The sequence below is a fragment of the Pelodiscus sinensis genome, chromosome 10 (assembly GCF_049634645.1).
Source record: "Pelodiscus sinensis isolate JC-2024 chromosome 10, ASM4963464v1, whole genome shotgun sequence".
NCBI classification, from domain to species: domain Eukaryota; kingdom Metazoa; phylum Chordata; order Testudines; family Trionychidae; genus Pelodiscus; species Pelodiscus sinensis.
The window spans coordinates 51,362,475-51,378,243 of NC_134720.1; the positions used below are offsets into that span (position 1 = coordinate 51,362,475).

A 15,769-nucleotide genomic window follows, 5' to 3' on the forward strand; every position below is an offset into this window, starting at 1 on the left:
CGTGACATCACCATCGATTAGAAAACACCGGACAGTTCTATTTTCTCATTTCGATTTTCTCCATTAGTTTCCCGAACAGGAAGCTCAAATACCGGACTGTCCGGTTGCAAACCGGACACCTGGCCACCCTACTAGCCAATGCCCGGCTTGGGAATCTCAGCCGAGACTCCAAGGAGTGGACGGGGCCGTGGGACCGCAGACCCTTTCCCCCGCGAGAGGTGGCCACTTGCGAGCCAAGGCTGAGGAGACCGTAGGGGTCGTGCGATGGACTCGCTGGCTGGATACACGGAGGCGGCCTGTCAGGCTGGGAGCTGCCCCCAGGCCTGTACAAATCCGAATAAATAATGCAGAGAGAAGCGCTCCCCCGCCCCGGAGCCGTTTGCCCGGCAGGAGCAGCCTGTGGGTGACGTCACGCCTGCGGCAGAGGAAATGCGGCGTAGGGCCCCCTCCTCCTCTTGTGGTCTCGCGCCTCAGACCCCTAACGCTCTGCCGAGGCCGCTTTCCCTTCTGTGCCGGGTGCAGGGTGTGTGGGAACCTGCCGAGGCCACGGGGCGGGGGAGCGGGGCTGGGTGCAGCTGCGGCGGAGGAGGAGGAAGGGGAAGACGGGGGCGAGAGGCAGGGAGGGTTTCCCTCTCAAGCCGAGATGGGCACGTTTCATTTCCCCGCGTGCTTTGGTGGCAGTCGGACCCAGCCGCCCGGGGGACAGCGACGCGGGGCGCAAGGCACGGGGTGGGCTGGCCAGGACGCAGGCCCCCGGCGCGTCCTCCCTCCACGTAGCCCGGGCGTCGCGGCTGGCAACCGGAGCGGTGCGTTGCACGTGCCGGGGAGGAAGCCGACCCCCAGAGAGCTCCCGGCTCCTCGACGGCGACACCTGGGACGATGCTCCTGAGGGCAGTCTGCCTCTGTGCGGTGCTGCTGACCTGCGGGCCTGCGCTGCTGCTCTCCCTGCCGGGTACGTATCTGCGCCTGCACAACGGCCGTGTGGCTGACGCCCGCCGGGGAGGGTCAGCTCGGCGGAGAGCTGCCTGCGCGGTGGAAGTAGTCCTGGCAGCCAGAAGGCAGGAAAGCCCAACACCGGGCCTGCAATGCCAAGGCAGCCCGGGCACTGGGACAGAAAGAAACACAAACACTCAGGGTGGATGTGGGGCCCTGCTCTGCCCCCCCACTGCAGCCTGGGAATAGGGGCCGGGGAAGCGGATTGTCTGGGGGGGGATCAGTGGAACTGCTGGATGTTGTGATAAGACTGAAAGGCAGGGTTAGCAAAACACGCTGGAGTTTCCCCTGGCTTTCCCCCTTCGTTCAGGGCCTGATCTCTACCGTTCGGCCCGTAAGACACGGTTGTTCTGGGGATCTTCTGAAAATGGAACGTGGCACAGGGCAGGGAACCTGGAGACCCCGAGCTTTGGTGCCCGCTTTGCCGCTAACTTGGTGTGCGAGCAGGCCACGTCCTGTCTCTGTGGCCCAGGGCTCCTGTCAGCAGAAGGGGTGTAATAAGACATGTCCACCTTTGTAAAGCACTTCTAGACCTCCAGCCACAAGGCCACACGGCTGTAAGTGACGGGCACCTTGTGCTATGGAAACAATAAAGCCTGGGGCTTGAGAGTCAGTGCCTGGCTTCTCGGGTGAGCTAAGGAAAAGAGAAAGGAAATCAAAGCCGCGCCAGAGCATAGAATTCGTGCTGGTCGGAGCCCTAACGAATGCCAACCAGGCCAAGTTTGCGAGGGATTCTAAAGAGGGCAAAATCAGTTCTGGAAATGAGCACGGTCTGGATTTTGTTTCAGAACTAGAAATAAAACCCCCAGTGCCCGGTTACAAACTCCTCTGCCTGCTTCATTCAGTGCAAACTGCTGAATCGTGTAAAAATCAACCCCCCCCAAAACCTGCCTAAAAATTCCGATGTCAAATAAAATTCCATCCCACCCACACAAATTAAAAATCTCAACACATGCAAACCCCACACAAACCTCTTTACCGACTTATTCGTTATTGTTATTGTATTGCTGCATTACGGGAGCAAGTATGGCACAGACATGGAGTGAAAAGAATCATATTATTATCAGCATGGGAATCATAGGACCATAGAACGGGAAGGGACCTCGAGAGGTCATCAAGTCCAGTCCCCTGCCCTCATGGCAGGACAAAGCACCATCTAGACCATCCCTGACAGGTGTCTGTCCAACCTGCTCTTAAATATCTCCAGGGATGGAGATTCCACAGCTTCCCTGGGCAATTTATCCCAGTGTTTCACCACCCGGACAGGTAGGGAGTTTTTCCTAATGTCCAACCTCCCTGAACCTCCCTGCAATCATGTCCCAGTTGTCTCTGCTCATATGAATGTCCTTAGTTACGTATTCATGACCATGTTACAACAGACCAATTGTCCTTCTAATCGTATCTCGTAAGAAAGCCTCACACTTTCTGTAAGCCATTCATAGTCCCGGTGTTGTGTTCCTTGTCTACCGGAAAGTACCATAGAAGCGGAGGGAATTGTGTGCGAGAATTCAGGGTTGGATCCGAGAGGTTTTGATCTTCTGTGGTTAATAACAAGGTTTATTAATCTCCAGAGCTTTCCATGGGATGGTCGGTTTGGATCACTGGCTCTTGGAACCTGGTAGAAAAATGCCCTGTTGTTGCGTTTTTTATTGGGGAATGGCCATCAATTTAACAAGAAAAAACTGAAGAAAAAACAACAAATGGTCTTGTAGCACTTTCTAGACTAACAAAACATGTAACTGGGATCATGAGCTTTCGGGGGCACAGCCCACTTCTTCAGATGACTGGAGTATTAGAAGTCCAGATCCAAGAATAAATAAGGGGCAGGGGGGAGGAAAAAAAAGAGAAAAAAGGGGGAGGGGGAAGAGAGCGAGACAGTGAGTAGATGTTTCAAGTAGTTACAAAAGGCCGATAAGAACAATTAGCACCTCCATTAGTTAGTTGGTTGATTAAGTCATTAGGAAGTGGAAGGCAGTGTGCGAGCCAGCTGATGCTGCTGTTCATACCACTTGCATAAGAATTAAACTTGTAAACGAAGTTAAGTTCCAGCCCTTCTCTGTGTGTTTGGCTCGTGGAATTGGCCTGAAACAACTGTCCCTCGGGCTGGGCTAGGAAGGGGCTCACCTAAAAATCTGGGTTTAGATCTAGGTTTCAGACACGGCCCTGTAAGCAGGCTGAAGTCCGTCTCCAATCCGGAGAGCTAGACGGGTTTCCTGGGGAAAGCACAGGGGAAGCTTATTATCGGTAATTAATGGTGGGGCGGCTCCTTCCCAGCAGTGAGTGTGACCAGCCTGAATCCAGCCCCCGGGGTTCAGTCAGCCGCGGCGCCAGGGCCTCGCTCTGGGTGTGTGTTTTGCCGGTGACGCTCGGCAGCGGTTCAAAGGCTCATGCCAGAGGGGCCTGAGTGGCCGGGTTGTGCGGGTTCATGTGCATGTCCCGGGAGACACGCTGCAAAAGGCAGCTGCCCCGGGCAAGCTTAGTGCCCACCCGCGTGTCCGTCTGCAAGGACGCGTCCGTTCTGATCTAGGGGTGTAAACTCCTGATGAACTGGTGAACCGGTTAAACCTGAGACGTGACCATTAACTGATTAAAAGGGGCGGTATCCATGCACACGTGGAACAGGCTCTTGGAGGAAGCCCCTTAGTGCCCCAGGTCCCCACGGGGTCCTGCTCTTCCTTCAGGCTTGGCCACGCAGCCTCCCTGCCTCCTCGCCTGAGCTACTCAGCTCCAGCCTCCCTGTTTCACACCCTGGACTCTGCACGGGGAGCCCAGCGGAGATATCGGGGAGGGACTCGGCCCCTCTCGGGGGCTGGTGCCCCTCCCTTGCGTCTGCAGCGACACCCGCGCAGCCTTTGGGAGGCAGCCTGGGGTTTATCGGTCCCCTGGCGCACAGCGTCGGAAGTGCTTGCCTTCGCGCAAAGACGTGAGAGCGGGAGACCACCCACAGGGCACACTGGCAGGACGCAGGAATGCGAGCGCTACACCCACCAGTGTCAAGGGCAAACTCTTCAGGCCCGGGGACGACCTTAACCGGATGGCCCCCGAGCTCTCGCCACCCCGCTGCCCCTGCCTGTGTGACGGAGGGCCCCTGCCACCACGAATCACAGCGACATTCAAGTTGCTTCCAGCCCCAAAGGACCAGTCACGGACCTCGGTCAATTGCACCTTAGATCTTCCATCAAAGGCAACAAACATTGGGAGCCAATCCTGAAATGAACTCCGCACAGATTTATAAAGCGGGTAAAGGCAAGAGGGGAGTGATTCCCAAGGCGAAAGGAGACGATCATCAAACACAAACGAGTTATGAGCTTAAGTTTCAAAAGGTACTAGAAGCTTCTATAACCAGCATGCTCTCCGGGGCTACTGGGGATCTCTTGCTTGTGTCTAGAAATGTTGCTCCAAGCAGTTTCTCCTCTTTCTGGTTTTTATCTCCCTTCCACGTGCTGGGCCTGCAAACTCAGCTGATGGCAGGAATTCCCTTCCATGACTCCTCTCCATGCAGGGGGTGAGAGCAAGAGCAGGAGAACGGAGTCTTTTGTCCATTTTAATGACAATATTTGGGCAGGGCGTTCCACCTTCTTTGCACTAGTGCATGTCTCTTTCCTCTCGGGCGCGTTACATAAGTGCCGCGGCTCACACTACACATATTCTCTTCGGGTACATCTAGACCGCGGGCCTGTTCCGGGTTACCAGAGGCATCCCGAAATAGCTCCCCCATGTCTTTTAAACGTGCCCGTTCTTTCGAAATGTTTTTCAAAATAACGGGCATGCTCTTCCGGCATCCCTGTAACTCTTGTTCCAGGAGGATGAGGGGCTGTCTCGAAATAGCACGTTATTTCAAAATGTGGCGCTGTGTAGACGCGCCAAATTTCGAAAGATGCTATTTTGCAATACGACGGCAGTAAGGTACGCGGTGTGCGTTGCACAAGTGGCGTGTCTTATTTGGAGTTTAGGGGGCTGTGTAGACACACCCTTAGCCTGTGGGATGCAGAGCGAGATGAATGCCGGCAGCAACTCACACACAAGCAGGGAAATCTAAACACAAAGTCTCAGGCTGGCTTTAATAACACTAGCCCACCAAGGAGCCAGAGCGGTTCCCGTTCTGTGTCATGCCAGCCACGGGGATGCTGGCATGCACTGGCGGCCGGTCTGCCAGCATCACAGACAGTAGCAGCCTCTTCTGGCAACCAGCTTTTCTATCCCTCACCAGTCTTCCTTCAGCCCTTCACTGTCCCGCCAGGGCCAGGTGGAGTCCACACCCCTCGGTCACAGGTGCCCAGCGGATAAACACTAGTGAGATCAAACGGGCACCTCCGTGCAGATGGGCACCCGGGTGGGGACGGCTCGTCCTGAAGTGACAGGAGCATCTGGGCTGTCAATCTCCCATTGTCTCCTCCCGTTTTCCTCTGACACGGGTCGTCCTCGGTCGGTCCTGTTAATGAGCCGTTGCATGTGTGCAGACAGCTCAGCCACCCTGATGGCTCTTGGCCTGCCTGCAGAGCCAGCTTCATTCTTCCCTCCTGCCCGGGTAACCATGCAAACCACGGGGGAAACTGAGGCACGCAGTGGCGACTTCGAAATACTGCCCGGAATGCCCATTTTGTCCCAGGTCACTGCCACAGGGATGGAGCCCAGGCCGCAAGTTCAAGCCACGGGCGGGTCACTGCCGGCCAGCACCTCGGGGAAAGGAGCTGGTGGGCCGAGTCCGGGGCCTAGCGGGCACCTTGGACAGGTTGCTGGCTGTCTCAGTGGAGTGTCTGAGGACCGGCGTTCCCATGGTGATTCAGCTCTTCCCCTTGTCCCTCCAGCGCGGGGGTGCATGAGAGTGATGACTAGGGGTCGCAGGGGTAGACAGGGACAGTTAGCTGCCCCCTTCGTCTAGGCCCTCCGCAGACCAGCAGGGAGAAGGCGGCCCCGGTGCCAGACCCTTCGCTGCCCAAGCTAGGATGACGCAAGGGTGGGGGGAGACAAGCAAAGTATGAGACCAAGATCTGGGGGGAGGGGGCAGAGCACCTGCGCGGGGCCAGCTGGCCCAGTGGGTACGAGAGGAGGATGACACACTGGCTGTAAAAATAAACCCTAGTTTGCATCGGTAACAGCTGGAAATTCCTCTGCGGTCGGGTGGGTGCCGCTGAGAGCAGACATTGGCCCCACTGTTCCATAGACCAGTGATGAGCAGGGATTCAACGTGAGCCGGTTATTTCGCCCCAATGCCAGGCGCTTTGCTGTCCAGAGGCCGTTGATGCCAATGGCAGCAGGCCTGCTGGACTCTGTATTTAGTGCGGTGCTGCGTGGCCCATCCGGAGAAAGAACAATGGGATGGGGGCGGAGAGAGAGAACAAGTGAGGGGTACTCATGGGGAGTAGGGAGAGAGGCCAGAAGCAGGCAGGTCCCTGGGAGTGACCGTTCGAGTCTGTGGAGGGCCCAGTCCCGGTGCAAGAGAGGCCCGGTGAGCCAGAGGAGATGGAGACGGAGAGGCAGCAGGAGATGGAAGCTGCCAGAGGGGCGTGTTTGGGACCTGGCAGGAGCGCAGTGGAAGGGGCGACCTGCTGAAATCTCCAGGGCTAGAGCGCAGGGCTCCGAGGAACCGGGAGAGCGGCGGGGCAGGCAGGGAAGCTAAGCTGGGAGGGATCCCGCTGGGAAGAGCAGGGTGGCCCTCTACTTAGAAGGACTGACGTGACTGGCTTGGGCTAGAGGACAAGACAAGGACGTACAGAAAGTCCGGCTGTGGTCCCAGGCGCCAGGTTGTGTTACGTGGGACAGGGAGGGACGAGATGTCTGGAGCTTACCCAGGAAACGGACAGTGTTCGGTGCTTCTGGGGGTGAGCGGCTTATTTGCATCATGCCTTGTAACGCACTGTCCTCCAGAAAGGGCGTTATTGAAGCAAGAACGCCTGGCACTTGAGTTACCTGAGGGGGAAACTGAGGCAGGCATGCCTGACCTGCTGGGGCTGGGCGCCTGAGAGTTCTCTGGATCGGCGTCTGAAGGCCAGGTCCTTGGCCCTAGAGGGCCTCTGGGTGTGATCAAAAGTCCACAGTCCTCTCTGTGCCCTTGAATCCCCACGAGCCTCCCTGACCCCACAGGCTGTACTCTCCCCTCAGTCGTTGGCCTGGCCCCTGCAACTGACAGGCGGCCGAGCACAGACACAATAGGACCCAGAAGTCTGAGGACAGGGCGTCAGTCGGTTGCCGCGGGGCTGAGTGTGTTGTCGTTACCCATCCGACACCCGCCGGCAAAGAGGTGTCAGAAAGCACCTGCCGCGGATCAGTTATACCACCACCCCACCCTGGCAAGTGCCTCTGCGTCAGTTTCACCTGCTGCCTTTCAGAAGCACAATCAGCAACAGAAAGGATGACGCACCGGGTGTAAAAATAGATCCTCATTTACATATGGAACAGCTGGAAGTTCCTCTGTGGTCAAGGGGGTGCAAATCGAGAGCAAAATTTGGCCCCATATAAACATGCAATGGGACGGTTATTACAAGGGATTAAATATTAGCTAGTAATATCTCCCAATACCAGATCCTTTGCTGTCCAGAGGCCGTTGATTTCAATGGCTATAGGCCAGAAGGATTTTGTATTTAGTGCTGTGTGGGACATTCAGATAACGAGCTTCAGTACCCACACAAGGGCAGGAGAAACGTCCTTGTCAACTTCCTAGACTCTGCCTAGGCCCCATATTGCTGATAAATGAGGCAAAGAACCAATGCTGATTGTTGTCACTTTGAATTCTGGGCGCTGCTCTGCAGACGCACCACAGAGGGCATAAAGCAGTCCGGCGTAGACTCGCGGCACGGTTCTGTCTGGCCATCGTAAGCCAGCAATAAATCGAATCAATTAACCACCCACATGCAGAACTTTTCATTGTCCCCATGCCTTGCAGCACTCCTATCAGTCGGCCTCAAAGCACTTAAAGGAGGAGAGATTCTTATTCCCATTTTAAAGGTGGGAAAACTGAGGCACGTGACTTGCCCAAGGTCTCTCGACCCGCCAGTGGCAGAGCCAGGAATGTAACCTGAGTCCCAGGGTAGTGTGCTGCCCATTGGCTCACACTGCCTCTCTGTGCAGCTGTGAGGTAGGCGGTGTCTCAGGTTGTCAGCATGTACATTCAGGCTGGATCCTCATATCCTTGCATGCCAGGGCCCTGATCCCAGAGAGACGCTTCTAGAGGCTGCCACCGTGGCAATAATAACCATGCTCTGTTTGTTCTGCACTGGCTCCGGCTGATCCCCGTGTGCTGTCCTTTGTCTCTTTCCCAGACACAGTGACGTTTTACCCGGAGGAGCTGTCCATGCCGGAGGGCAGCAACGCCAGCTTCTTCTGCAACATCTCCACGGCGAGCTTCTCTCGGTCGGACTACAGCTTAAACTGGTACAAAAAGATCAATTCCTCCCACAACCAAAAAATTGCAGAGTTGAATGGGAACGAACAACAACTCCAGAAGGAGAATTTCGTCCTCATCAACCACACTTCCACGGTGGAAATAAAGATCCTGAACCTCACCAAGAGCGACTCGGGGCATTACTACTGCGGGCTGATCATTTTCTCCTCGTTCAGCAAAGTGCTGGAAAGCAACGTGTCTCAGCTCACGGTGACAGGTTTGTTTCTGAGTGTAACGAACAAGCGTGCCGGTGTGTCTATTGCCGCCCCCTGCTGGAGGGGCTCAGAGCAGCCCAGCTGTGGCCCGTAGACCCTGCGTGAGCTCTAGTGGTAGGAGCTTGTGTTTTTCGAGAAGCAAGTCTGAGCTGTGTCCTCGGGGCTGCATAAGAATGCCAGAACAGCCACACTGGGTCAGGCCAAAGGCCCATCTAGCCCAGCATCCTGCCTTCCGACTGGCCAGTGCCGGTGCCCCAGAAGGAATTAACAGAACAGGGAATCCATTGATCTGTTCCCTGATTCTGACAAACAGAGGCTGGGGACACCATCCCTACCCACCCTGGCTAACAGCCATTGATGGACCTAACCTACAGGAATTGATCTAGTTCTTTTTTGAACCCTGTCAAAATCCTGGTCTTCACAACCTCCTGTGGCAAGGAGTTCCACAGGTTAAATGCGTGTTGGGTGAGGAAATACTTTCTTTTGCTTGTTTTAAACCTGCCACCTATTAAGGCTGCGGGGAAATCCCAGGCGTCTGTGCTACACAGTGAAGTTGAAGTTTTGTTACAATGCTCTCTTTACTGGCCTGAAAATTTTAAGTCCAGCATCTCTTCCCCCTCCCGCCGTCGCCGCGATGGCCCAGGGAGCCAGGTTAGAATGTGCCGTTTCTAGCTGCTCACATCAGCCAGCATCTCTGGCTGTGGTGTTTGCTTTTGCAGGTGGCCAGCCAAAGTCTAGGCTTGCTGCTTGCCAGCTATACGCCAGGCCCCCGCTTTCCAACCAGGACATGAGGGCAGCATCCGAAGACACCGCTCGGGGCGAGGGCCCCAGGGCTAGCCGCGGTTACATGTGCTTTCCTGGCCACAGCGCATGTCGTGACCGCCTCTGGTGCAGAGTTTATAAACCACACAGCCACATTTCCAGCAGCTGACCTGAGTCAAAACCAAACCAGGGCTGGGGCGGCCCCGCTGGGCTCGCGGCGGGTATCGGAAAGCATGTAGGTGGGGAGAGCTTGACCCATATCGAGCGCCTGGTGCACAGTGGTGCGGCTGCAGAAATGTGAACTCGGGGCATAAGCCCTGGGAGGTGACACTGGGCCATGGATATTTTTCTGTGCTACTGTCACTCCACCCCGTCCCCCGCCTCACGATCTGCTGCTGCAAGGACCTCTCTCCCCCAGCTGCATGCCTGGAGGCAGATGCCCAAATCCATCACCCTCTCTCGCTCTGCTGCCCAATCCCAGCTCCTCTGCGTGGTCTGTTTCAGCGGCAGGAAACTCCCGCCCCCACCACCCCGGGGCCTGTATGTTTGCAGCTGCCGTGGCTGCAGGCAGGTGCTGCAGGCAGAAGTTGATCTCAGCCGCGTGGCCACGCAGGGAGTGTTGTCTCTGGATCATGGGCGCTCTGCTGAGCCCCCCGCGAGGGCCGGGACCCTACTCCCAGGCCCTGTCGAGACAGAGTCGAGGCGGGGGGGCGGCCTGTCGTGCCGGAGGAGGGGCGTTGGGTTGCCAGGCGTGTCCCAGAGATGACACTGTGTCTCCTTTCTGTTTGCCACCCCCTAAAGGAATCCTCGTCTCAAACGAATCCTCGCCCAGCGGGACCAAGGACGGGACCGAGGACGAGGTGGAAGACAACAGCTGGACAGGGGACTTTAACGTGCCTCTGATCGTCATCCCCAGCGTCGCCGGGGCCATGCTGCTGGGGCTGATCGCCTACATGCTCTCGTGCCGGATGCGAGGTGCGTCGTGGCGGGGCCCCGGCCTGTCTGTCTGGGCGAGCTGGAGAGAGGGTGGGGCGCTGGAGGGACCCCCCCAGGGCTGCTGGGGAGGGGAGGGGAGGGCGAGCTCCGCCATTCTGCCTCCATCCCGAGGCCCCGCCGGGTTGCAGTGCTCCCTGCCTCCCAGGCTCAGGCCCCAGAGGGCGGACGTCCCCTCGGCCCCACGGGAGCCTGGCTCGGCCCATGGGAGGCCAGAGGGGGACGGTACCAGGAACTCTCCGACGTCCCTGTGTGAAGGACGGTCAGCCCAAGGCGTGGGGCCTGGGCGAGGCGGGGCGGAGAGCGGGCCTGGCTGTGGCCGGAGGAGCTGGCCGGGCGGTCTCAAGGGGAGGGGCAGTGGCTGCCGTGGCTCCCCTCCATGCTGCCCCTTCCTCAGGCACAGGCCTCCGTGAGCGCCCCGGGGGCCAGGGCTGTTTCAGGGCAGCGTCCCCGGCGGATCAGCTGAGCCAGAGCCAGGCCAGGCCTGTCCGGTCCCTCTGCCCCACAGCCCCTCAGGGCGGCGCCTGGCCCCGGCCAGCAGAGGCCGGGGCCCAGAGAGGTTGAGGTGCAGAGCCGGGGGTGCGTTTATGGGGCAGCTCCGAGCTGGCCACTCCCCTAGCTGGGGAGAGCGCTGGCTGGGGCCAGCGAGCTGTGAGGAGACCCCAGCCCACCCGTCCTCTTCCCCGCTAATGATGGATGCTGTAAGGCACCGGCCGTCTTACATGGGGCCCGGCCCTTCTACAGGAGGAGCCAGCAGCTCCGTGTCCTCGGCCAGGCTGGTGGGGCGAGAACCTGAGTGGGCCCTTTGCTCCTGAGCGGAGCGTTTGGGTAAAAAACCAGGGCGCAGCTGGGGAAGCTGGCGCTGGCTTTGAGAGGGGCTTTGGGGAGCCGTGTCTGGATGGGGCACACGCGCCGGGGGGCCTCAGGAAACGCCCGGGGAAGATGCTGCAGGCGGCAGGGTCCATGCAGTGCCAGAGTCATTCATAGATTTGCTGGGCGGGAGGTATAACACGGCTCACTCCCCCCGTCCCCTCCCCCGGTGGAGCCCAGCACCTGTGCCGGGTCTAACCAAATGTGTTACTTTGCAGGGCAGCAGAAACCACAAAGTGAAAACGCACCCTTGGTAAGTTCCCCGCCGTGCACAGGCGGCTGCGCGGCTGGGGCGCGAGGCGAGGCAGGAAAGGGCCGGGGCTTGCCGGGGCGTTAGGAGCAAGTGCCTTGTTCCTCGCAAGGGCTGCGGGGAGAATGGCTGGTCGATCCCCAGGCCGATTTCTCCTGGGGCAGTGCAACCCGCCAGCAACCAACGAGAAAGCAGAGGGAGAAACAAGCGATTGTGAGACTCGTGGAGTCGGCCAAATACCTTGGCTTGCAGCCCGTGTAGCATTGGTATCCGTCACAGTAACTGATTGACGGTACATTTCCATCGCTGTCCCCAAACACCCCCCCAGCACACCGAGCAGAGACACAAACACGCCAGCCCCCTTGCACTGCACAGCGCCGCGTGCTGGAAACAGGCAGGGAGCGAATGCAGTTCTCCCAGCTGGAGTCAGGCCAGGACGATTGGCTCAACAGCCCTCCTTTTGCTAAAAGGGTGTGTGGACCTCCATCAGGCTCGAAAAGTGCAGCCCATGATGTGTCTGACTGCCCCTACCTGGGCCAGCCCTGACTCAGGGGAGTGCTCCCTGCAAAATCACTAGCACCTCCATGTAGACGTCTCAGCCCATGTTCCCTCTAACTTTTTCCACCCATGTGCAGAATAAATTTTGTTCCGTGTGTAACCACCACCAAGGCAGATTTGAACCTGGGATCTCGGGAGCTGACTATAGAAGCCTCTACCCTCTGAGCTAAAAGCCAGCTAGCTCCCAGCCCATGCTGTAGCGATCTCTTGATCTTAACTGTTGCAGTGGTCTAGGTGCCACTTGCAGTAGTCAGTAACCACACTAGGTGTGTGAGTTACACGTGCACCAAGGCAGGTGCCGACCTGCACGACCAATAGATACGCACGCTGCCGGCTATGGGCAGGAGGGGCTAATCACCTGGCTTTCTCCTGGGTGGCCACCCAAGCGCTTGGCTTACAGGGAACACCGGTCTCATCCAGTTACGAGACAGGTCCGACCCTGTGAGTTTGTGAGCGCTCATGGGGTTATAGTGCCAGGAGTTTTGATTGCAGCCTTGCTGATTTCCAAGCATTGGCTGCTCTCTTATAATGCCTTGTCGTGAGAGTCTACAGAAGCTCAGGCTTCTTCGTTGATCCAAGACAAGGTTAAGTGGTACCCATCCAGGGAAGAGCTTGAATATAGCAACAAAACAAACACACAAAAAACACTGTGATGAGATCCAGTGGCTGGAAGCCAAAGCTCGACCAGACCAGAAACAAGGTGCACGTTTTAAATTCAGAGTCCTTAACCCTTGGGCCCTCCTTAACCCCCGGGCCCTCCTTAACCCCCTTGGCCCACAACATTTTGGCACCTGAGGCGGGGAGCTCAAATGACGCCCCCGTGTCCCCTCGCTTGGGCCAAAACTTTGAAAGGTCTCAATTCTGCCTTCTTCCTGTTCTACTCCTCTCCTGGTACCACTCTGCTACCTACCTATGCACCAGCAGCAGACACAATTTTCTACACTCTGGGTCCTAGTGGCACCCTCCCTCACTCCATAGGTGGCTGCCTCAGTTTGCCTCATGGTAAGGCCAGCCCTGGGAGAGGAGGTGGGTTTGCCGTCCCATGGAGCCTTTAAATCAGTGTATCTTAAACTTTTTAAGACCAAGGATTTTTTTGTTGAGCAAAAAAAAAAAAGAGTAGCCTGCCCCTTTAAGGATGGCTGTTTTGAACTCTGTTGTTCTCCGCAGCACACCAGAACACGGCTTAAGAAACACTGCTTTAAATCAAGGCGGGGGGGGGGGGTTTAAAAACGTATACTTGATCCCCAGCGAACAGCGGCAGCTCTAGAGCTGGTGCTAAACAGGCGCTCCGAAGGGACGCGCAGCATGGTCCCTTCTGGCCTTCCACGGGGTGAATCTGTGCGTGGGGGGGGGGGGGGGATCCATAGAGAAGTCAGTCGTGTGTGGCTGGGATGCTGAGTAAAAATGGCCCCTCTTGTTGTGCAGAAGGACGACCAGCCCCCGGGGATAACGGTGTACACGGTGGATTACGGCGTGTTGGAGTTCCAGCAGGAGAAGCTAAAGGCCCTGGTGGAGAGCCCCACGTCTGACCACACGGAATACGCCACCATCGTGTTCGCGGAAGAGAAGCCTGTAACCCCAGAGAGGGGGAAGAGAACGAAAAGCCCCTCTACCCAAGCACAGCCTTGCTGACGGGCGGGGAGCCCCGCCAGGCCGCTTCTTCCTGGTGGTCACCACTCGACAGCTTTCTTGGAGGCGCTCACACTGGGAGGTGGCCCTCTTTGGACACGCTGGTCATGGATGTGCACCAGCCCCGGCTCTCCTGCCTCCCCGTCTCGGGCGACCACATTCATGACGGACACTTTACGGCACCGGGCCGTCTTCCGTGGGGACCGTCCCTTCTCCGGGAGGTGGCAAGCCATTGGTTGCTGCTCAGGGAGGCGTTCACGCGGATTCGCCGGACCAACGGGCCCGCGGCGGGAGCCCGACGCTGCCCCATGTGGGGTCCTTGGCTTTGGTTTCTTGCGCTGCAGAGGTGGATTGCAGCGGCAGCATGATCCGTCCCTGGGGTGGTGGGGAAGAAGTGGAGTCATTGGAGTCAGGTGGGCTCCAAAGAGAGGCCTTCCCCGGCCTCCTCCTTTGTTAGGAGGCTGATACCAAGCCTGGGTCTGGGAGAGGGTAAATCGGTGGAAAGGTGGATGCAGGGGCACCCCCAGGATGATACTACCATGGACAACCAGGGCCGTCTTGGATGCAAGTCCACGTCATGGACTTGCCATTGCACAGACACTGATCTCTCCGTCCTTGGTCTCCCCAGGCCAACCGGAGCTCCAATGTGCCTCTTTGGACTGCCTGCTGGGTTTGAACCTACTAAGAAATCTTAACGTTGGGAGATAGCTGTAAATGCACGCACCTGGCGGCAGGGTGCAAGGACCCTAGGAAACAGGCTACAGCCCTGATGCGTGCTGCCCTCCGTAAGAGCTGCAGCACCCAGGTGGGGGGCAGGGGGTCTGCTCGGGGGGGCAGCAGACAGGAGAAGGTTGCTCTTCCTGTCCTGTGCCAAGCGAGCTCTGCGGGAGAAGCTGCCTGGCGTGTAACCCCGCGTGTCGAAAGACGACTGGGAAACGGGCTGCAGCGGCTTGGTTTCCTGTTCCATAGTTTCACGTATTTGCACTTGAGATTTAAGAGCTCCAGGTGAGTGGAGCTGGATTGAAACCCAACGGGGTGGAAATCCAGATTCTAGGCGGCGCACGGACTGGGCGCGCCTGGCTTCTGACCCGCCCTGCTGGAATCCTGGGGACTATGGGAGCAGGACATGTCACTCCCGGGGTTCACGGTCCCCGAGGGCCTGATCTTGTTGAGAGGGTGCTTGGCTCTCGGCGGCAGCACCCCCGGGGGCAGGCCCAGGAGTTTACACTGAAGTGATCAAAGGTCTCTGTGAATAAAAAGAAGCTTTCACTTGCCCTTCGGTTTGGTTCCCTGCTTCCTGACGTAGGTGATGAGGAAAATGCTGGAGATTGTTTGGAGTCTGGGGCTTCTGGACAGCATGCAGGGGTGGGGAATCTAAGGCCCGGGGGCGGATACGGCCCCCGGCTTGCCTGGATCTTGCCCCCAAGGCTCAGGGCCCCCCAAAATCTGGCGCTCCAAAATCTACTAGCATGGGGCCTTCCAGGCTCTGACAGTGTGGGGAGTGTCTTTCTGCCTCTCAGTCAGGGGCCATGTCCGTGAGGGCTTTTTTTTGTTTTGCTTCTCACTCGTGTGCGGCCCCCGACCTGAAAAAGTTCCTCTCAAAAAAGATCTACTGGCATTAGAAAAGGTTCAGAGAAGGGCAACTAAAATGATGAGGAGTTTGGATCGGGTCCTAGATGAGGAGAGATTAAAGAGAGTGCAACTTTTCAGCTTGGAAAAGAGGAGACTGAGGGGGGATAGGATAGAGGTCTATACAATCATGAGTGATTGGAGAAAGTCAATAAGGAAAAGTTATTTACTTGTTCCCATACTATAAGAACTAGGGGCCACCAAATGAAACTAATGGGCAGCAGGTTTAAAACAAATAAAAAGAAGTTCTTCTTCACCTAGTGCATAGTTAATCTGTGGAACTCCTTGCCTGAGGAGGCTGTGAAGGCTAGAACTATAACAGGGTTTAAAAGAGAACTAGATCAATTCATGGAGGTGAAGTCCGTACATGGCTATTAGCCAGTATGGGTAAGGAATGGTGTCTCTAGTCTGTTTGTCAGAGGGTGGAGATGGATGGCAGGAGAGAGATGGCTTGATCATTCCCTGTTCGATTCACTCCCTCTGGAACAC

General features: G+C 57.2%; 1 protein-coding gene across 1 annotated transcript; it reads left to right on the forward strand.

The window, feature by feature from the left end:
* The first annotated feature begins 417 nt into the window (after positions 1 to 417).
* LOC102445197 (programmed cell death protein 1-like) lies at positions 418 to 14,161 on the forward strand. The gene is made up of 5 exons (XM_014578548.3): positions 418 to 952; positions 8,253 to 8,591; positions 10,153 to 10,326; positions 11,433 to 11,467; positions 13,448 to 14,161. Exons 1-5 carry the CDS (start codon positions 880 to 882, stop codon positions 13,652 to 13,654), a joined length of 828 nt encoding a protein of 275 aa, XP_014434034.2. The 5' UTR covers positions 418 to 879; the 3' UTR covers positions 13,655 to 14,161.
* Positions 14,162 to 15,769: the final 1,608 nt, after the last annotated feature.

Coding starts and splice junctions, on each gene's coding strand:
- LOC102445197 (XM_014578548.3), top strand. CDS start 880: ATGCTCCTGAGGGCAGTCTGCCTCTGTGCGGTGCTGCTGACCTGCGGG. Junction 953..8,252: donor GCTGCTGCTCTCCCTGCCGG/GTACGTATCTGC, acceptor TCTCTTTCCCAG/ACACAGTGACGTTTTACCCG. Junction 10,327..11,432: donor GCTCTCGTGCCGGATGCGAG/GTGCGTCGTGGC, acceptor GTTACTTTGCAG/GGCAGCAGAAACCACAAAGT.